General features: G+C 56.3%; 1 protein-coding gene across 6 annotated transcripts; it reads right to left on the bottom strand.

Moving 5' to 3' along the window:
- Window positions 1-3,827: 3,827 nt before the first annotated feature.
- Window positions 3,828-19,587, bottom strand: SLC25A51 (solute carrier family 25 member 51). 6 transcript variants are annotated; one of them, XM_062207923.1, is made up of 5 exons: window positions 19,502-19,575; window positions 18,667-18,920; window positions 14,377-14,894; window positions 11,754-11,943; window positions 3,828-7,679 (listed from the first exon to the last, which is right to left on the bottom strand). In XM_062207923.1, exon 5 carries the CDS (start codon window positions 7,609-7,611, stop codon window positions 6,718-6,720), a length of 894 nt encoding a protein of 297 aa, XP_062063907.1. In that variant the 5' UTR covers window positions 7,612-7,679; window positions 11,754-11,943; window positions 14,377-14,894; window positions 18,667-18,920; window positions 19,502-19,575; the 3' UTR covers window positions 3,828-6,717. The 6 variants fall into 6 exon arrangements, with proteins under 6 accessions (XP_062063907.1, XP_062063905.1, XP_062063908.1 ...); XM_062207921.1 differs by having other exon boundaries at window positions 14,773-14,894; XM_062207924.1 differs by having other exon boundaries at window positions 14,773-14,894; window positions 18,815-18,920.
- Between the last annotated feature and the right edge of the window lie 1,706 nt (window positions 19,588-21,293).

Below are 21,293 nucleotides of genomic sequence, written 5' to 3'. Positions count from 1 at the left end.
AACTGGTGCCCATGTGGGATGGTGGCACTGCAGGCGCAGGCTTAACCTGTTACGCCACAGCGTCAGCCCCCCAAACAGATGGCTGTTGTCCCAGTAACTCAGGCTCCGGCTAAGCCTCGGGGCAGCCCCACGGGCTGGCCAGGGCCCTCGGCGCAGCCGGAGGTCACCGCTGTTCTCCCTCCCCTCCACCGCCCAGCTGCCTCCATCAGCGCTCCACGGCCCGCAGTCCCTCCTAGGTATCCCCAGAGGTGGGCGATCCAGACAAGATTCCTGAGGCATCCACGGCCTCGCTGATGCCGACGGTGTGGGCTCGGCCTGCGACGGGCACGCCAAGGACAGGGACGGGAAGACGTCCTCCCGGCCCCGAGGGGAACCCCATCCCGCCTGGGGGGCTGTCGGGGGTCGCGGGGCCCAGAGCCGCGCTTCGCACGCACCCTGCGGATCCCCCTCAGCACCCAAAGCCACGGGGCTGCTGCGTTGGACAGCAAGGGGCGGACGGCGCTGCAGGAGGCAGCCCTGGCCATGAGGGAGCCGCAGCGCGAGCAGAAGCTCTGGGGGCTCCCCCTCGGCCCCAGGGGCTTCTTCCCTCTGTAGCTCCGGGCCTCCCCGGCAAGTTCCGGTGAGACGCACTGGCCGCCGGGGACGAGGCTTGGGCCCAGGAGAGTCCTGAAGCTTTGTTGTTGTTTGGTCCAAGGCGAAGGAGAACGCTCCTTACCGCAGGCCGGGGGCGGCCTTGGCAGGTTGTTGCCTTCTGCCGGATCACCTCCCGGGAACAGCAAACCGCGCTCGCTCGGGCGGGAGGAGCAGGCGGCTGCCCTGCCCACAGCTCGCCGCTCAGCCATCGGAGCTCCGGAGGCGAGAGCTCGGGGGGGGGGGGGGGGGGGGGGGGGGGGACTCGGGGCCTTGGGCACGGCTACACCTTGCCAGCGCCTGGACACTGGCAGCGCACTCAGCGGCTTTCTTCCCGCCCTCGTCAACCGGCGGGGTTGGCTCCACCACCACGAGGCAGAGAAGAAAGGCAGAGCGCCTGGCCCTTTGCATCTTATGCCCACAGATGTGTTCAAAAGGCTTATTGATTTTTGGCTACTTGAGAGGCAGAGCAGGACAGGGGGACGTGGTGGTGGTGGGGAGAAACTTCCATTTGCTGGTTCACTCCCCAAATGCCCGCGAACAGCCTGGGCTGCAGCAGATTGAAGCCAGGAGCCTGGAACTCCGTCTGGGTCTCCCACGCGGGTGCAGAGGCCCAGGCACTGGGGCAGTCTTCTGCTGTTTTCCTAGGTGCAGAGAGCCCAGCAGAGAGCCGGACCAGAAGCAGAGGAGCTGGGACTGGAGCCGGCGCTCCAGTATGGGGTGGGGGCTCCCCAGGGGCACCCCAACGCCGGCCCCGCCCACACGTTGTATCTCTCTGAGTGTTTCCTAAAGCGGGAGAGGAAGGAAGCGTCCATCAGCTGCACAGTTCTCATTCTGCACTGAATGTTCGCGTCCCGGTCAGGGCATTTGGAGGTGGCCTTAGCAGGTGATTCGGGTTAGGCGAGATCTGAGTGCCAACCAGAGGGAGAGGCCTCCCCGGGACCACATCCCCCGCAGCACCTCCGGAACCGGGAGAAATCAGTGTCAGGTAAGCCAGCAGCCGGGGCTGCTCTCTTCCCGCAGCCCGAGGTTACCCCGGCACCTTGAGGTCAGGGCAAAAGTTACTTTTTCCTTAACAGCAACCATGAGCCATCAACAAAGGAGGGTCGGACAGGACACTACCAAGTGCCGTGGCAAGTGGCGCTGTGTCCCTCCTCCATCTGTTCTCAGGAACCAGTGCTTATCAGGGGCCAGTGTCGTGGTGCAGTGGGGTAAGCTGCCACCTACGATGCCGGCATCCCATATGAGCACCTGTTCGAGTCCCAGCTGCTCCACTTTCGATTGAGCTCCCTGTGCCTGGGAAAGCAATGGAAGATGGCCCAAGTGCCTGGGCTCCTGCACCCATGTGGAGACCTGGATTATTGAGTTCCTGGATCCTGGGTTTGGCCTGGCCATTTGGGAAATGACCCAGTGGATGGAAGATCTCTCTCCCTGCAACCCTATCAAATAAATATATTTAAAAAAAAAAAAAAATGAGGGATGGGGCCTCCACCTGCACTGCCAGCATCCCGTGCGGGCACTGGTTCGAATCCCAGCTGCTCTACCTCCAATCCAGCTCTCTGCTAATGTGCCTGGGAAGGCACCAGAAGATGGCCTTGGTGCTTGGGTCCCTGCATCCATGTGGGAGACTCGAAGGAAGCTCCTTGCTCCTGGCTTTGGCCTGGCCCAGCCTCTTGTGGTTGCAACCATTTGGGGAATGAACCAGCAGATGGAAGATCTTTCTCCTTCTATCTCTGCCTTTCAAATAAATCAATCTTTTAAAAATATGAGAAACATTTGTCAGACATCTACCAGGTGAGTGGCAGCCACTAGAGATGGTGGAAGCAGAACAAGAAGGTGCCTGCTTTACAGAGCTGGCATGCCGGGTGCGACATAAACTCAGCACAGCACAGCTAAAGGAAGCACCATGAATCGCATGAATCAGGCCGTGAGGCGGGGGCCGGTGATGGGCGGCTGGGAGTGCGGGCTGTGAGCCGGCTTCACGGGCCAAGCGGCGGGACTGTTGGAGCTCACAAGCGAAGCTGGGCAGGGCGTCGTTCGGGGCCCAGGACTGGCACGGGCAGCGGCTGGCAGCAGAGCCGTGGCCATGGCTCAAGTGCAGGCTGAGCCAGCTTCAGAAAGCAACCAGGGGCCAAGGTGTCTGGCCTTCCCGGCAGAGGCAGGGGCAGGCGTTTGCTGAGGGAAGGGACATTTCATTAAAAAAACAATCTGGTAACAAAATGTAGATTGGAGGGAGCCGAGAATCTGGATGAATCCCGAGTCCAGCTCCATGGGATCCTCCGAATTAGGTGTTCACATAGCGGGAAGGTGGAGAGAGCCACCAGGGCCACGCCCCTCTGCTAGGGTAGGCTAGGGTGACCGCTCATCAGATGTATGACAACTCTGCTGCTGTCATCAGTTCGGAAATTCTGGAAATTAGCCTGTCTGATGGGTTCCTATCCCAACCTGGAATTTTAGAAGCATTAAATGGCAACCGGTCCCTGGCCCAGCCACCCTGGGCAAGGCGCAATGTAACGTGGAAACCAACAGGGGGGCTGATGTGCCTTCTCTCCTAGCCGATTCTCTACGGCAGAAAGGAGCAGCTGTGAGGGCAGAACAGGTAGAGGCGAGGCCCGTGCAGGGCTGTGGTCAGCCCATGTACCCCACGCGGGCGTGCAGGGTTCCCGTCCATTACTCTGGGCTTTGACCCAGCGCCATGCTGATGCACACGCTGCAAGGCAGCCGAGGACGGCTCACGTGCTTGAGTCCCTGTCTCCCGCAGGGGACCTGGCTGGCGCTCTGGGCCCCTGGTTTCCACCACGGGCTCAGCCCTGGCTTTTGTGGACCTCTGGAGAGTGAACCAGCAGGTGCGAGACCTGTCGCTCTTGCAAATAAGTAAACATTTTATAAAAAGCAAACATTTGGGCCGCTTTCCTTGGGGGTAAGCATGGCCTGAAGGCACAATAGAAATGGCTGAGAAGCGCGAGGGACCCAGACAGCGCATGTGCAGTAGGGACAACGTGTAATACATTTAATACATCTCAAGAGCAGCAGCCGCCTGGCGAGTGAGCCCCCTGAGACCCCTCCCGAGTGGCGAGATGGAGAAATGAAGGGTCGCCCCCCCTGACAAACCCCGGAGGGTGCGGAGCGTTTTATCAAGAAAAGACCAGCAGCCAAAGGTACCATGAGAAGCCCGCCACAGAGAAGACCAAAGAGGATGGACTTAAAAAACCAACTTTATTACAATTCCCCAGAAAGAGGCTGTGGACTCGGAAACATCCAGCGGACTTCATGCCAGTCATCCGGTCACGTGACTCAAAGTGTCAGACCAGCAGTTCTGTGCGAAGTCACTTTTAATAATGAAACTGTCAGAGAGATGTGTGCAGACCCACATGCACACACACCGCGTGGGGGCCACGGAGGCGAGCAAGTATTCAACATCAAGCAAAGAGACAGGATTGAAAATGGAAAGTCCTCCTCAAATTCAGGGAGAATGCCTCTTCAAGTCTTCGGTATGCATGTATTTGCAATAAGGAAACAGGAGAATGAAACCAAGTCCTGTGGCACCTGCACACAAAGGCCGCACCCTCCCTCCACCCCCAAATGGGGCGCTTCGTCCAGCCGAGCCAGTGTGGGCGCACAGAATCAGCAGCCCTGAGCCAGCCCCCGGGCCCCACCGCAAGCCCGTCTGCTCCCCACTCTTCCACGCCGCGGGGCCGTACACCGAGTGTTGCTGCTGTACCTGAGCTCGGGCACCGCAGGCATTAAGAACCAGAATACGCCATTCTTATTGCACAGTTTGCCATGGCTGGCGAGTGATTAGATAAGCAACCATAAGTTAAGATGGGTATTGACTATTTAGACAAAAACACATCATCTGTGTTGCCAAGCATGAAGGAAACAGGTAACACACTAACTGATGACCACGTGAAGGCTGTGTTTACTCTGCGAGGCGGCCCTGAGGTCTCACGCCGCAGACATGGGGGACAGGGTCCTGTGCGCAGGAGCTGTGACGCGCACGGAACAGAAAGGCCAAGCTAAAGCTGTGCAGCTGGCTCCCGTCATGTCTGCCTTTGTCATCCGACCGTGCTGGTCCGCACGGAAGCTAGAAACAGCGCTGAGAATCCCTTATGCCCAACACATTTTGACTTCAAGGGCAGGCAAGGCAGCTGGCTACAAGGTCTGTGTCAACTTATCCAAGTCTACAGGACAACACAGAACCCCGGCGATGTGTTTGCAGTTTGGTCTTCAAAAGCTGTAGAGAGTGACAAATAAAAGCAATGAGCTAAAACCATTAAAAATACCTTTCAGCGCCGCGCACCTGACAGCGTTTTCCTTAGAAGCCTTCCCTCACGTGTATTTCAGCAGAGGGCTTCAGATTAGCGTTCTGTCACCTGCCTGGAGTGTGAAGACAAAAACCAGCCCCCAGGAGTGCATTCCCAGGGCCAGATTACAGCCCGGGTGAGCTCACCCTGCCTCGCTGAGCACCCAGGGTCACACACATAGGAGGGATAGCGGCACCTTCATTCATGCCTGAAACCTGATCCCTGACTATGCAGCGGCCAAAAGAGGCTCCTGGCATTTATTTGGCGTCCTGTTCTGAAACCCTTCCACTTGCATCTTGATCTGGACAGCAAATGCTTTCTCCATCTCGGCACCGACAGGTGCCTGGCACCCGCTGCCGTGCACCTTCCTCCTCCTCACTGCACTTAGAGGGCAACAGCGCCGGGCTTTGCACAGAAACTTGGAGGCAACAGGCAGTGGAGACCGGGTTCTTACTCCGGCCAGTACGCACACGTGTTCACAGGTGGCGACCAGGACGATGGGACACGGCGGACGCCAGAAGCCGCCTCCTCTACAGAGGGTGAGGGGTCACGAGGTGCCTGAGCCACTGTTCCTGCAGGCCTCCTTAGTCCACTGGCGTGTGCGTCACTGTACTTTACTCATTGGGATATTTAACTATTTTCTAATTCCTTTGACAGATAGAGCAATAGGTGAGGGATGAGGACGCAACCTCTAGAACTCAGAACCTTCCAGATGTCTTTCTGTACCTGTCTGCTCTCACTGTTTGGATGACACAGGATGTCAACATGTCAAAGTCCTCGTCTCCGTGTCCAAGAGTAAAGTAAGACGATGGGGCGAAGGCCATCGGAGCCTGTGGCCCACGTCCCCCTCAGCAGTCAGAAACCAGGGGGAAAATGTGGGGCACTAGCAGACTTCCAAAATAAAATTTCATGGAAGTGCTTGTTTATTTCTCAAAAGTATAGTTTTAGGAGAACAGGCGCTTGTATAGGACAAATTACCACTCAAGGAGAAAAAAAAGACAAAACTCTGCTAAGTTGGCACCAAGAATTCAGAGACTGAGTGGACAGTTTGATCTATAAGCAAGTAACGATTGCTCAACAGGACGGAACACCTGCTAACAAAATTTAAGTCCTCCTGTCTTTTGGCAGTGAAACAAACGTAAGGTTATTTCAGGAGGGCTCAAGGTCACGTTCAGAATTCAACAGAAAACCTACAAAGCTAGAAAACAAAACAGCAACTTGTGTCAGCTGCTCGATTCTCCCATCTCCATAGAAACAGTATGGAGAGTGTGATCCCAACAGGCGCTGTTTCAGAACTGAACACAAACACTTTATCATGGAACATCTGTGCCTCGAAGGTGCGCTCCCTGCCCCACGCCAAGTGCACGTCCGAGTTCAGGAGGACACCACCCTTTCCCACTGCCCCGGAGGGCAGGGGATCCAGAAACAGAGATAGAGTCAGCTAGGAAGTCCGGGGCCATGGCCGCTCACGCCCACGTGGGCTTCAATTCAGAAGGCGCGCGGACTGCCGAGGGGAAGACGCCCGAGCTCGGCGGCCAGGCGGCCCCGTCCAGGTGCAAGGCTTTTCCAGGCCGGCAGCCTGAAGCTCCTGGGTGTGATACACAAATCAGAACCCCTGCCATTTTCCTAGTGGAACCTTTTATTCTCTTTCTGCCGATGCTTAAGGAAAACAGTTTGTCCACGACTCACGGTGGCCTGGATGCCCATCTGTGTGTGGGCCCAGTGGGAACGCGGCCAGGTCGAATCCTCGCTGGAGAACAGCCCGGCCTGGCGGTGTCCCTCCTCACACAACCTTCAGCAGGAACTCGTATGTGGCGTTGATGATGCCCCAGGAGATGAGGGAGCGGTGGTAATTCAGATGGGCGCCCCGGAAGAGGTTGATCAGTTTCCTGTCCCGCTCCAGCCAGATGGTTTTGAAGACCTTGGGGAAAGACTGGAACTCCCCCCCGATCTGGGACTGGATACGCGTTTTCACGACGTTGATGGGGAAAAACAGGAAGCCCAGCATGGCGCCCAGCAGGCCCCCGCAGATGAAGTCGTTGACCAGGTGCGCGCTGTGGGTCGTGGCGGTCGGCAGGTGCTCCTTGATGGGACCCCGGAGGCCAAAGAAAAGGACGTTGCTGAATCCGTTCCGGAAGAGGATGGGCACCAGGCCCCGGTAGTACTCCCCGAGGCCGTGGCGCCTGAGCGCCCGGAAGGCCTGGTAGGTGTTCGTGAACTTGTCATGATGCCTGTGGTCCTGCAGCAGCGTCTGCACTCGCTCCAGCGGGGTGAAGACGGCTTCCGTGGTGCCCGCCAGCACGGCCGCCACGCTGCGGGTGGCGAACTCCGGGGCGCGCACGTGCCTGTGCAGCAGGCAGGACAGGTCCTCGTAGAGGCCGAACATGAGCGCCAGCGTGGTGGTCTTCTGCAGCAGCGGCGGCAGGATGCCGCGGTACAGGTTGCGCAGGCCGTCCCGGCGCAGCTGCAGCACGGCGTCGCGCGTCTTGATGCCGTACAGCTGCTGCCGGAAGAGGACCTTCTGGATGGGGAAGGTGACGGCCACGTTGTTGAAGGCCGCGCAGCAGCCGCACAGGTAGTGCTTCAGCTCGCCCACGTCGGCCAGGTGCGGCGACCGGTCCGGCTTCGACGACGCCAGGATCGGCGGCCGCTTCTCATGAGCTTCGGAATCCATCATGTTGCTGGCGCCCCTTCTTCATGAAGGCTTTCTGGAGATTTTCTCTTTTTTTTTTTTTTTTTTTTAATCTACAGGCAATAAACGACAATGGGTAAACCTTATCACAGAGAGCTGGACTCAGTGAGTTTGCCCCAACCCCTCTCCGGCTCCTGGACGGCGACCCCCTGCTAGCCCTTAGAGGTGGGTCTCCACGTCCTGTCAAAGAAGCCCTGGCGCCCACGAGGTCCTCCCTTGCCCACGTGTAACTGCGTGAGGCCAGAGTTTCTGTACGCGCTGCAGCTGCCCAGCCGGGCCTGAACGCAGAAGCGCACAGGGGACGCCCCTATCTGGTGAGCCCAGCGTAAGAGATGCTTGGAAAGCTGTGAACCACTCTTCTCACTGAGGGGGGAGGGGAACAGTTCTTTTTCATGAAAATCTGTTAACATGCTATGGGCTTATCATTGATATGTTAAAAGCAACATTTAGGGCTGGCACTGTGGCACCGTGGTTAAAGTCACCACCTACAGCGCAGGCATCCCATTTGGGCGCCGGTTTAAGTCCCGGCTGCTCCACTTCCGATCCAGCTCTTTGCTAATGCACCTGGGAAGGCAGCAGAGGATGGCCCAAGCCCTTGGGCCCTGCCACCCACCCCACATGGGAGACCTGGATGGAACTCCTGGCTTCGGACCCACCCGGCACTGGCCACTGCGGCCATTTGCGGAGCGAACAAGCGGATGAAGAGCAATCTCTCTGTAACTTTGCCTTTCAAATAAATAAGTAAGTAAATATCTTTAAAAAAATTTAAAACCTTGGCTCAGTAGGCTAATCCTCCTCCTTGCGGCGCCGGCACACCAGGTTCTAGTCCCGGTTGGGGCACCAACCCTGTCCCGGTTGCCCCTCTTCCAGGCCAGCTCTCTGCTGTGGCCAGGGAGTGCAGTGGAGGATGGCCCAAGTTCTTGGGCCCTGCACCCCATGGGAGACCAGGAGAAGCACCTGGCTCCTGCCATCGGATCAGTGCGGTGCGCCGGCCACAGCGCGCCAACCGCCGCGGCCATTGGAGGGTGAACCAACGGCAAAAGGAAGACCTTTCTCTCTGTCTCCCTCTACTGTCCACTCTGCCTGTCAAAAATAAAAAAAAAATAAAAATAAAAAAAAATTTAAAACTTGTGCATTTAACTCTCAAGACCTTACCAAAGGTGTTTGACGTCTACAGTATTTTTAAGAGCGTAAATGAGCCCTGAGACCCACTGGACAACTTCCTCACTTCCGGCTGCCCTGCATGACGGCTTAACTCCAGAATTCACCTGTGCTACACTACTCGCAGCACAGCCCTCTGCGAGCGCCATGCCAGGGGCTCACAGACTCACAGGAGAAGCTGCCGAGGGAGGCAATGGTGCTCCAGTGTGACACATTCCACACTGACAGGTGCTGGGATCCCGAGGCAAGGGGCCCTGAGCGTGCACTCTGGGAGGGGCAGGTGCCACAGAGTGCAGTCCGGGCTGGCCCACAGCTGTGCACTAGGCCTCCATTCCCCCCAGTTCTCAGAACAACTCCATGACGTCGTATTTGCGGACTTTTACAAGGGGAAAAAGAAAACAAACATTCTTTGTGCAGCCACAGCTGGTAACAGGTGGGGTGGAATCCAGAGTTCACATCCCTGCTGTCATCCCCTGGAGGCTCCCCTGGCTGCCCCAGACAGTGCTGACCAGGATGTGGAGCCTACACGCAGGTCTGCTCCCTGAGCAGAAGCAAGGCAGGGGCCGGCGCTGTGACGTAGACGTAGCGGGTTAAGCCACCGCCTGCAGTGCCCATCCCATATGGGCACCGGTTGGTTTAAGTCCCGGCTGCTCCACTTCTGATCCAGCTCTCTGCTATGGCCTGGGAAGGCAGTAGAAGATGGCCCAAGTCCTTGGGCCCCTGCACCCACGTGGGAGACCTGGAAGAAGGTCCTGGCTCCTGGCCTTGGATCAGTGCAGCTCCAGCTGTCGCAGCCATCTAGGGAGTGAACCAGCAGATGGAAGACCTCTCTCTCTCTCTCTCTCTCTCCTTCTCTCTCTGGGTAGCTCTTTCAAATAAATAAATAAATCTTAAAAAAAAAAAAAACCAAAAAACAAAACAAAACAAAAAGCAAGTAGAGTCCTACCCTTGTGCTACACCTGCTTCCATGAAGTGTAAGGTGCTTCCTGTCAGTCATCTCCATCTGATCCTCCCTCCCCTCCCGGGCCCCCAAATATCCAAATTCCTGCATCCTGGGATGAGCCCGGAAATCCCCTCCATCGGGATAACATGGTCAGTTTTACATTTCAGACCCAGCAGGCTAAATGCTTTAAACTCCTCAACAATAAAAGGCCACATTTAACTAAAGTGCTAATAGAATATCAAATAATCTGACTGAAATAATGGGCAAGGGACTTGAATCAGCATTTCTCTGAAGATGCTGTACAAATGGCGCACAGGTGAGCGGGAAGATACCCAGCACCCTCATCACCAGGGAAACGCAAATCCAGCTCCAATGGGCTATCGGTCACACCCAACCCAAACACAGAGGTGGCCGTTCTGCCTGAGCGTAACAAGCTGGGGCCCTGGTGCACTGCTGGTAGGATGGCCAAATGGTGCAAATACTTAGGAAAACAGGACAGCGGTTTCTCAAAAAATTAAAGACAGAACTACCAGGGGATCCAGCTATCCCCCTACTGGGCATCTACCCAAAGTAACCGGAAGTAGAGTCTTGGAGACCTTGCTTGCAGCTTCCAAACGGCTGAGTCACAGCCGCCAAGAGGCAGCGGCGGCCCAGACGCGTCCAAGGGCTCAGCAGGGAAACAAGCACACTACAGGAAAGTGAAGCGACAGGGAGTCACCGTCAGGCAGACGACAGACCGAGGCACGGACCCGGAAAGTGCCAGTGCTCCTGGAGCCCCTATCTGCGGGAGCCGGGTAGGACAGGTACAGGTCACACACGGACCCTCGTAATTTTGCTTCCAAGATGCACACATTCAACTGTTACACAGTCACTACAATGCTCTTGGTAAATACTGAATACAAACAGAATGCTCATCAGCGGAGGACGCACTGCACACGTGAAGAGGAGTCCACAGGACAGGATACTGCACAGACACTGAGCTCGGGGTGGGGGGGGAGCACTTGGCAGAGCCGATAAGTCACCTGCTCGGGGCGCCCACCCCCTACACTGGAGTGTGTGGTCTGAGTCTGGCTCTGCCTCTGGCCCAGCTCCCTGCTAATGCACACCCCGGGAAGGCAGCAGAGGATGGCGCCAGCACTCAGGTCCCTGCCACCCACATGGGACACCTGGGCTGAATTCCAAGCTCCTGGCTTTGGCCTGGCCCAGGCTAAGCTGCTGCTTGGGATGTCGGCCACCTCAGAGTACTTGGGATCCTGTTTCACTTCTAAGCCAACTTCCTGCTCACGTGCACCCCGAGAGGCAGCAGGTGATGGTCTGAGTGCCTGTCACTCAAGTAGGAGGCTGCAGATGGGATTCCTGGCTCCTGGCTTAAGCCTGGCTCAGTCCTGGTTTTGACATTTGAGGAGTGAAACAGAGGATGGAAGATCTCTGTTTCTGTCACTGCATCTCAAATTAAAAAAAAAGAACAGACTTTTTTTTTTTTTTTTTTTTGACAGGCAGAATGGACAGTGAGAGAGAGACAGAGAGAAAGGTCTTCCTTTTGCCGTTGGTTCACCCTCCAATGGCCGCCGCGGTAGCGCGCTGTGGCCGGCGCACCGCACTGATCCGATGGCAGGAGCCAGGTGCTTCTCCTGGTCTCCCATGGGGTGCAGGGCCCAAGCACTTGGGCCATCCTCCACTGCACTCCCTGGCCACAGCAGAGAGCTGGCCTGGAAGAGGGGCAACCGGGACAGGGTTGGTGCCCCAACTGGGACTAGAACCCGGTGTGCCGGCGCCGCAAGGCGGAGGATTAGCCTGTTGAGCCACAGGGCCGGCCCAAGAACAGACTTTTAAAAAGTTCCTTTCACTGTAAGTCTACTGCTGGCACTTCTGTTGTTTCTTTACTGAATTGTAAACTGTTTAATAGTAATAGGGGTAATAGTTAGACTGGTCAAATTGCGGCCAGCACTCTCTCCATTTCGTATCTGTATTTTTCTAACACAGAAGTTAATCTATCGGCCTCGGGAGCGGGCCACGAGCCTACCAGCAAAGACGTCTGCAGCCCACAACGGAGTGCTTGGGTTCCATTCCCAGCTCTGGCTCCTGAGTCCAGCTTCCTGCCAACGCAGGCCCGTGCAGGCAGCAGTGGTCGCTCAAGTGACTGGGTTCATGCACCCACGTGGGAGACCTGGACGGTGTTCACGGCTCCTGGCTCTGACCAGCGTTGCTGACATCTGGGGAATAAGCAGGCAGTTAGGAGTTTTCTCTCTCAAAAACAAAACAAGGAGCTGGTGTTGTAGTACAGCAGGTTAAGCTAATACGTGTGACGCTGGCATCCTTTGTGAGCATCAGCTCAAGTCCTGGCTGCTCCACTTCTCATCTAGCTCCCAGCTAATAAGCCTGGGAAAGCCGTGGAGAATGGTCCAAGCACTTGGGCCCCTGTCACCCAAGTAGGAGACCTGGATGGAGTTCCAGGCTTCAGCCTAGCCCAGCCCTGGTCACTGTGCCCATTTGGGGAGTAACCCAGCAGGTGGAAGCTCGCTCTTTCTGTCTCTCCCTCTCTGTAACTCTGCCTTTCAAATCAATCTTTTAAAAAAAATCAAGAAAACTGTCTTCCTGGCTTCTAGATCTTAGGCCCTCCTTAGGCCTTTATTACTGCAAAATTGAAAGCAGCTGACCCAGGCGTGCTTCCATACCATCCAAGGCTTCCTTTATCACCAGCACTGGCAACCTCTGGGAACTTTCTGTACAAGGAGCGAGACAAAGATAAGAGACTGCCAACATCACTGACTAATGGATTTTCTTTTCAACGGTGGTTTGCATAATTTAAACACCCACAGGCATTTGCTTTTTCCTCTGCATTCCATTCTTCTCCACTAATAACCTAGTACTTCCTCCCTAGTACTAAACTGCTTCACCTATTGCAACACCGGAAGCTATTTCATTACCTAGGAGAGCTCCCTGTTCTACTCGTAGCAGAATTTCTGCGAATTCTGAATTCTCTGTTTTCCAGGTAAATTTCATTTTTTTGGGGGGGGGGGGGGTGTCATATTCCTCTCCCAAAATCCTATTGGTAATTTATATTGGAAATTTTAAAAGCTTCTACCTTTTTAAGATTTATTTATTTGAGAGGTACAGTTGGAGAGAGAGAGAGAGAGAGGTCTTCCATCCACTGGTTCACTCCCCAAACAGCCTCAATGGCCAGAGCTGGGCCGATCCAAAGCCAGGAGCTTCCTCCAGATCTCTCACGCGGTTGCAGGGGCCCAAACACCTGGGCCATCCTCGCTGCTTTCCAAGGCCATACGCAGAGAGCTGGATTGGAAGAGGAGCAGCCGGGACACGAACTGGCGCCCATATGGGATGCCAGTGCTGCTGGCAGAGGTTTAGCTTCTAACGCCACAGCACTGGCCCCAGCTGCCACCTTTTCAGACTTACAGTGGCACGGCGTCTTCCCATGTACAAACCTTGCAGCACCTACAACTTTGCTTGTGTAGGTCTGGGTTCTTCCGACATGTCAGTGTGCTCACCTCTCCAGTCACTCATTACCAACAGGCCGCTCCCTCCCAGCAGTAATTCTCCAGCACGTCTCTCTCTGCGTGAGCCAGCTGTCCGTTCTTGGGTACTGAGGTCACAATCAGCCAACTGAACCCTCCAGCTACTCCTCGGCTTTCTGGAAGATCTGTTTCAGCTCTGACAAACCCTTCTGCCTTCTTTTGAGCAATACAGCTCTTGTTTCCTTCTTTCTTACTGGGCTAGCAATTCTTCCTGAGCAAAATTAAACTGTGGCAATGGTGAACACCCTTCTGCTGCTCCTGACTTTCCTGGGCACTCTGCTGGGGATCAGCAGTAAACATGACACTGGCTTTTGGTTCGAAAACAGGAAGTTCTCGTCATCTGAGGGTTCAACAGGGAAACCACTCATCATGACACAGCTGACCCACGTAAGGTTGGTTCCTGTTTACCACCCACCCCTGCCCAGCCCTAGGATCGTGCTGCAGGCATGAGGGCTGGGTCCCAGACCCATTCGTGTAATTTCTGTCATCTGACAAAGGACGCTAAAAGCACAGAACGTCACTCTGCACTTGTTCTTAGAAACAGGTTAGTTGCAATGAAAACGTAGACCTTTGCCCCCACCGCTTTTTATAAAACTGCGACTCCCACTGAAATAGATTTCATTTTTCTGGTAGCAATGACCAACTGGTAAGAAGGCTCTCTTACAGAACTGTCCAACACGGAAGGGAACCTACACTGCTGTGTCCCATCACCACGAACTTGTTCAGTTGATCTTGAACTTTGGTGAAATGCTTCTAGGAAGCCCCTGGGAGGATGACCCAGAAACTGGGGCCAGCGCGGGGCCAGCACGGAACAGTATGGCCTCTGGGAAGCACTGCCTAGCGCAGGTCTCAGCGCCGCATCTCCTGCGTGACCTGTGGCTTCACTCCACGTCTGTGGCTGTCTCCTCACTGATAAACACGACGCTGCCTGCTCACGGACTGGCTCAGCAGAGGAAACGCAGGGACAAGGACGAGGACAAGCTGCTCCCACTACTTTTTCTGAAGCTTTGGCCGCGCGGCTCTTCCTGGACTTATGGGGGGACCGTGTCCCAATAGCTGCACCATAAGTTGAGAACACCCTACTCAAAAATGAACTTAACATACTCAACCCACCGTGGAACACAGCACAGCACAGCGGATGAGCTGTTGGCCTTCGCCACCCCAGGATCAAAATTCAGAGAGTGGTTGCCAGTGGACGTGCATCATTTCCGCACCATCACGAAAGTGAGAAATCGCCAGGCCTAACAACCCGAAGCCGGAGGCTGCGCTCCGCTAGCGTAGCGCTCGCCTGTTCTATGGAGAGGAACTCTATTCTTTAAATGGAGTGCTAAGCGTCACTTGCTAACAACCGCTTTTAAATTCTGCTTTTCTCTTCCTCTCACATCAAGCGTCTGATTTGAGTATTATCTTCACGTCAGCTCCAGCATCAGCGTCCCTGTCTTTCCTTATGCTGTGGAGCAACTTCAGTCTTATCAGCTCCCCGTTCCCTGGAAGCCTAAGAGAGCGCACCTGCCGCGCCAGCGGGGCCTGCCGCGCCGAGGGCCCACCGACTTCTAACTCTCCCGATCCTTTCCATGGCTACTGGTTCCTTAGGTTCTCTCTTTGGCACTTGGTTCTAATAACTAGGTTTCCTAGAGGGGGGAAAAAAAAGAAAATCTGGGTTAAATTATACAGCCTTATAAAGCGTTTGCTATTTTAAAAAACGACTTGCAACCTTGTGTATTTATGTTCCCTAATTTCCCAGCAGAGTAACCAGTTTATCTACTTTTATACTCCTAAGTCCAGCAAAGAACCTGCTCCATCAGCAGTTTATTATGTCTTCCATTTTTAAATTTGCTTTTCATTTCTCAAGTTATATAGTTATTTTGTTTTATAGTCTGATGGAGTGTTAAGGCTGTGCATTTGCTTTTGGGTAAAATTTTTATTACACTTGATTTTACTCTCGTTGCTTCTAAGTGTTTTGGAATTTCCAGTTAGTCACACTGATGCTGTTACCTGCAGTAAACACGGGATTAAAAACCAGCATCCCAGCGCTCCCAGAACGTCATCTGCCCCCTTGTTTTGTGGCTTTCATATGATCAACTTAAGAAAATGTTCCGCAGACACTTGAGAGGCTTGCCATGGTGCTGAGCTGGATCGGTCACTATTAATCACCTAGTCTGCCACATCTTTGTACCCTTTCTGTTGATACAGGCATGAGTTAAAAACTCGGGTTAGGACACGAGTCAGTCTTCAATTAACCACGTCTTTTAAAAAGCTTATTATTTTCATCTACTTGGAAAGTAGAGACAGACACAGGCCAACCTTCTATCTGCTGGTTCACTCCCCAGATGCCTGCAACAGCTACAGCTGGGCCAGACCAAAGCCAGGAGACAGGAACTCCATCTGGGTCATGGCCAAGACCCACTTCCTTGAGCCATCAGCTGCTGCTTCCCAGGTGCATTAGCAAGAAGCTGGAGGAAGCAGAGGAGCTGCAACTCCAACTGGGGCTCCAATATGCACACAGGCGGCCTTACCTACTGGGCCACGACACCCGCCTGTAACCGACACTTAAAAATGAAAAACTCATCATAGAAATGCTTGACACTTACGTGATGCTTTACTCTTCCTAAGGCTTCAGAATTAAAAAATGGTAAGATCATGAGAAATACCGATCTGAAGTTTTTATTTGAGAAGCAGAGAGCGAGCAAGAGCGAGCTGGTGTGCAGGAGAGCAAGCCCCCTACTCGCTGGTTCACTCCCCCAGGCCTGAGCCATCCAGGTGCCCCACAGGGGAGGCAGGAACCCAATAACCCGAGCCGTCACCACGCCTGCCTCTTAGACCAGAGCTATCGGCAGAATCTGCGCCAGCCGGAGTCAGCCAGGAACTGCACCCAGGAGCTGACGTGCGACACAGTCATTGTAACCTCCAGGCTAAACACCTGCTCCCTTAAAAAATATTTATCCTGGCCGGCGCCGTGGCTCAACAGGCTAATCCTCCGCCTTGCGGCGCCGGCACACCGGGTTCTAGTCCCGGTCGGGGCACCGATCCTGTCCCGGTTGCCCCTCTTCCAGGCCAGCTCTCTGCTGTGGCTAGGGAGTGCAGTGGAGGATGGCCCAAGTCCTTGGGTCCTGCACCCCATGGGAGACCAGGAGAAGCACCTGGCTCCTGCCATCGGAACAGCGCGGTGCGCCGGCCGCAGCGCGCTACCGCGGCGGCCATTGGAGGGTGAACCAACGGCAAAAGGAAGACCTTTCTCTCTGTCTCTCTCTCTCACTGTCCACTCTGCCTGTCAAAAAAAAAAAAAAAAATATTTATCCTGACATGTGCACGATTATCACAACAGTGCACCAACCCCAAAGCCAGAAACATTTCACTTTTACATACTGAACTCCTAACACTCGATTCTAAATCCTACAGTCACCACATCCAAGCTGGCAATATGCTCCCTGACAGTCAGAACCAAGTTATCCATGCCCCTGAACAACAGTATGAGTTTTTCCATGTTCACTTTTCAATTTTACTGGATGGTATTTGTATTACTTTCTCTAATTGTGCAAATTAAAGTTACTTCATTCACTCTGGGATGAGTCTTGGTAATAAACCAGAAAACCATGGCCAACAAAAGCTAGCCAGTCATTTATGGACTACTGTATCAAACTATTATACGAAAATTTATTTTTAAAGATTTTAGAGGCTGGTGCTGTGGCGCAGCAGGTTAAAGCCCTGGCCTAGCCGGCGCCGTGGCTCAACAGGCTAATCCTCCGCCTTGCGGCGCCGGCACACCGGGTTCTAGTCCCGGTTGGGGCACCGATCCTATCCCGGTTGCCCCTCTTCCAGGCCAGCTCTCTGCTGTGGCCAGGGAGTGCAGTGGAGGATGGCCCAAGTGCTTGGGCCCTGCACCCCATGGGAGACCAGGAGAAGCACCTGGCTCCTGCCATCGGAACAGCGTGGTGCGCCGGCCGCAGCGCGCTACCGCGGCGGCCATTAGAGGGTGAACCAACGGCAAAGGAAGACCTTTCTCTCTGTCTCTCTCTCTCTCACTGTCCACTCTGCCTGTCAAAAAAAAAAAAAAAAAAAAAAAGCCCTGGCCTGAAGCGCTGGCATCCCATATGGGCGCCGGTTCTAGTCCCGGATGCTCTTCTTCCAATCCAGCTCTCAGCTATGGCGTGGGAAAGCAGTACAAGATGGCCCAAGTTCTTGGGCCCCTGCACCCACGTGGGAGACCCAGAGGAAGCTCCTGGCTCCTGGCTTCGGATCAGCACAGCTCTGACCGTTACGGCCATCTGGGGAGTGAACCATCGAATGGAAGACCTCTCTCTCTCTGCCTCTCTCTGTAACTCTTTCAAACAAATAAATCTTTAAAAAAAAAAAAAGATTTTTAGAGGCTGGAGTTGTGGCCCAGCAGGCAAAGCTGCCACCTGTGACGCCAGCATCCCACATGGGTGCCTGGGAAAGCAGCAAGAGGCTGGCCCAAGCATCCTGCACCCACATAGGAGACCCAGAAGAAGTTACTGGCTTTGGCCTGGCCCAGCTCTGGACGTTGCAGCCATTTAGGGAGTGAACCAGGGGATGGAAGATCTCTCTCTCTCTCACTGTAACTCTGAGTGGGTGGCGGCAGGGTGCGTGTGTGTGACACAGATCTTCCATCTGCTGGTTCATACCCCAGAGAGCCGCAATAGCCATGGCTGGGCCAGGCTGGAGCCAGGAGCCAGGAGCCAGGAGCCAGCAGCTCCACTGGGGTCTCTCAAGGCCCAAGCACTTGGGCTTTCACCAGCTGCTTTCCAGCGCTTTAGCAGAGAGCTGCATTAGGTGTGGAGAGAGAGGAGGAGAAGCCAGGACTTGAACTTGCTCATCCGGGATGCCGGCCTTGCAGGTGGCAGCTTTACCGGCTGCGCCACTGCGCCGGCCTCTGTGTTAAGAGATTTAAGAACTCTGAAGCACATTTAGATTGTGATTTCAAAGGCAGACTCCTGGGAAAGAGGGGTGTTACGAAAGCCGCCTGGACATCAGAGATGCACGGCTTTCCCTACGGTGTGAGGTGTGAACCTGCTCTTGGCTTCGCAATGGGAGGACAGAGTGCACCTCGCTCTGTGGCAACGCAGCCTGGAATTCCGCAGAGTTCACCTACACTGCGAACACGGCCACGCTTCCTTCCTAAACTGCCTGCAGGATGTAAACCCTTTCACAAGGAGACTCTTTGCAAGTCACTGCAAAATTAATCTCTGTAACTTTACCCTTGCTGGCTACCTAAGACACCGGACCTCGACATAAGGAGGCAAAGCTAAGGAAGCTGACTTTCAAGTGACCGCTGGTGTCAAACTTGCGCGGCAGAAGAAGGTACAAAGTTCAAAATACTCGCTGTAATTTACAACCCACACGGACTTGCACGCTCCAGATGTGACCCCAGCGCAAAGGTCTTACTGCAAAAACTAGGTGGAGGGTGACCGCTCGTCTCCAAAGATGCGAATCCGCAACAGTCAGCATGCAGAACGAGCCCGGCCCGGGGTTCGAGTCCTAGCGACCCCACGTCTCTGCCGCCACAAACACTAAGTCCACTACTCGAGCTCACGTCCGCAGCAGGTGAATCAGCGCCTCTCCGAGGTAAACAGCGGGTTAATTTCCCTTGAGATGCGCGAGGGATTTCCGAGGCGCCTACGCGGGATCCGGAACCGCTCCTGGACAAAGCAAGCGCGAAGAAGGCTCGACCTGGCGAGGGAACCTCCCTCTTTCCCGGGCTTTCCCGGACAGGGAGGCGGGACACGGGTGGGCCTGAAGACCCGCCGGGCGGCGCGTCCACACAGCTGGTGCGCCGCCACGCGCGCCCCGGAAAGCCCTGCACAGCCCGCGTTCTCGGGGCGTCTCCTCCCCGGTCGGTGACAAGGCGGCAGCAGGTCGCACCCGCGCCCTAGCACCAACGCCCCTTCGGTCTCCGACAGTCCGGAGCCAGCAGCCCCCGGGGACGCAGGCCGGACGCCCGCGAGGAGCCGGGCCCTGCCCGCCCGGGCGGCTCTCGGGGCGCGCCCCGACGAGCGCTCAGCCTCCTCCGCCGGAGACGCCGCCCTGCATCCCGGAGGCCCACGGGCCAGCCCGCGCGCGCCGTCCCGGGCGGGGCCTGCAGCCGCCGGGCCTGGGGAGCCGCAGGGGCGCAGCGCGCGCGCGGAGGACCCGCTGGCCGCCTCGGAGGGCGGCCGCCCTCGCCGTGGCCCCGGAGGCCGAGGGGAGCTCCGCGCTTCCTCACGCTCGGCCCCGCACTCACCCATCGCCGCAGGCGCTCAGGCCCCAAGCCCCGCAGCCGCCCGCCCGCAGGACCGCGAGCGAGCGAGCGAGCCGGCGAGCCTGTCGCACCCGCGCATGCGCAGGTCTCGGTCACCCTCCCCGGCAGAGGGGCGGGGCGCGCTCGGCACCCTTCGTGTCACGTGACAAACGCTGCCCCCTCCGCCTCCCGGAGCCCGCGGGCGGCCGGAAGACGCCGGCCTCCTCGGGCCGCTGTCTACTGCACCGGGCCAGGTAGAGGGTCGCAGCGTCGGGCTCCGGGGGCCCGCTATCTACCATACGGGATCCTGGATGCCGTACGGTGGCCTCAGCGTGCCAGAAACAGGCAGCGCGTTCTCTAGCGCGCTGCCCGCGGAGTCGCGGCGAGCGTGCCAGCGCGTGCGCCGACCGCCGCAGAATGCCCGGGCTGGCCCCTCCGAGGGGTCTGGGGTCTGGGCTCGGGGATCCCGGACCTTTGGCTACGCATGCCCTAGGACACACCGATCCCTTCTAAACCCTTTTCCCTTTGAACTTGAGGCAACTCGCGCGGTGTTGAAGGAGCAGTGCACCTGTCATTAGGAAGCCTGGGTCAGCGCCCCAGCCCTGACGCCTCCAGGAGTGGCGGTGGGCAGGCTACCGGTCCCCGAGCTCTGCATCCCTGCGTGGCCCGTGGCCCCTAGCCCTGCTCAGTGGTTCTCCGTGTCGTTTGCAAACCGGAATGCGTGCAGCGGCTGTGGGCAGCCGTGCAGGAGGCTCACCGGACTGAGACCAGGCCCGGGGGTAACTTCCCCTGCAGGGAACGGCCCTGGGGGCTGCCCGCCTCCCCCGGGGCGGAATGCCCAGGCATGCGGTCCTCGAACCCCGGCCAGCGCACGCTACCGAGGGACCTGCCGCGGGCCAGGCACAGTCCCGGCCCGTGGAGGCTCCGAAGACCCGACAGAAAACCCAGAAGCACAAGGGGCTTTTCCCCTTGGGAGAAAAGCAGAGGGGGCTTCAAAGAGGAGGAGCACGCGGAGGAAGCCCCCGCCCGAGCAGGAGATGAGCGTGTGGAGGGCAGGTGGCTGGGTGGATTTTGGGAATTTGGACTGTCCGAGGCAGACACCTGGCGCCTAATTAGTGCTCAAGGGAGAGAGTGTGTGCTCTGCAAGACGACGCCAGGGCCACGCAGCGGAGGAGGGGGCATTTACCCTTCTGAAGAGCGTGTTTGCCTGTCTCGTGTGAACCCCCAGTCACATGCATTGTCTGAAACACAAATGGGCCGGCAGGCGGCAGGTCACATCCTCCAGGCCACGTGTGCACCTGTCGCTCCCCAGCTCGACCACCCTCCACTTGGCTCGCTGCCCTGTGTCCCTGTTCCCCTGCCAGCCCGTCCAGCAGCCCGGAGCTGTCTCCCAATGTTTTGCACATCTTTCTGTTCCTTTATTCTGTTTCCCCCTTTCCTATCCAGTCAGTCTTTACGTCCCTGGTCCTACTGCTACCTCCTCCTGGAAGTCTTCCATGATCTCCGCCGGCAAAATTGGCTGCTCTTGCCTCCACCTTCCTGCGGCTCCCCTACAGCCTGCTTCATGTTATGGTCGCTCACGAAGGTGTCTTTCCCACTGGCTGCTCCCGGAAGGGGGTGCTGTCTGACCGCTCCCTGGCTCTCCAGTTCAGGGCTTGCCCAGAAAAGAGGTGCCTGGGAGAGGTTTGCTTAAATGGAACGGCCGTGCACTGCAGCGCTGCTGAAGGCAGGGCTGTGGAGTCTCGGGGAGGTGGGGAGGAGAACACGGTCCCATCTGCTGGTCGCTCCTCGAAGG

The sequence above is a fragment of the Lepus europaeus genome, chromosome 12, assembly GCF_033115175.1.
Source record: "Lepus europaeus isolate LE1 chromosome 12, mLepTim1.pri, whole genome shotgun sequence".
Classification (NCBI taxonomy): Eukaryota; Metazoa; Chordata; class Mammalia; order Lagomorpha; family Leporidae; genus Lepus; species Lepus europaeus.
Note: the sequence above shows the minus strand (reverse complement) of the source record. Positions and strands in the feature narration are given on the sequence as shown.

Coding starts and splice junctions, on each gene's coding strand:
- SLC25A51 (XM_062207922.1), bottom strand. CDS start 7,611: ATGATGGATTCCGAAGCTCATGAGAAGCGGCCGCCGATCCTGGCGTCG.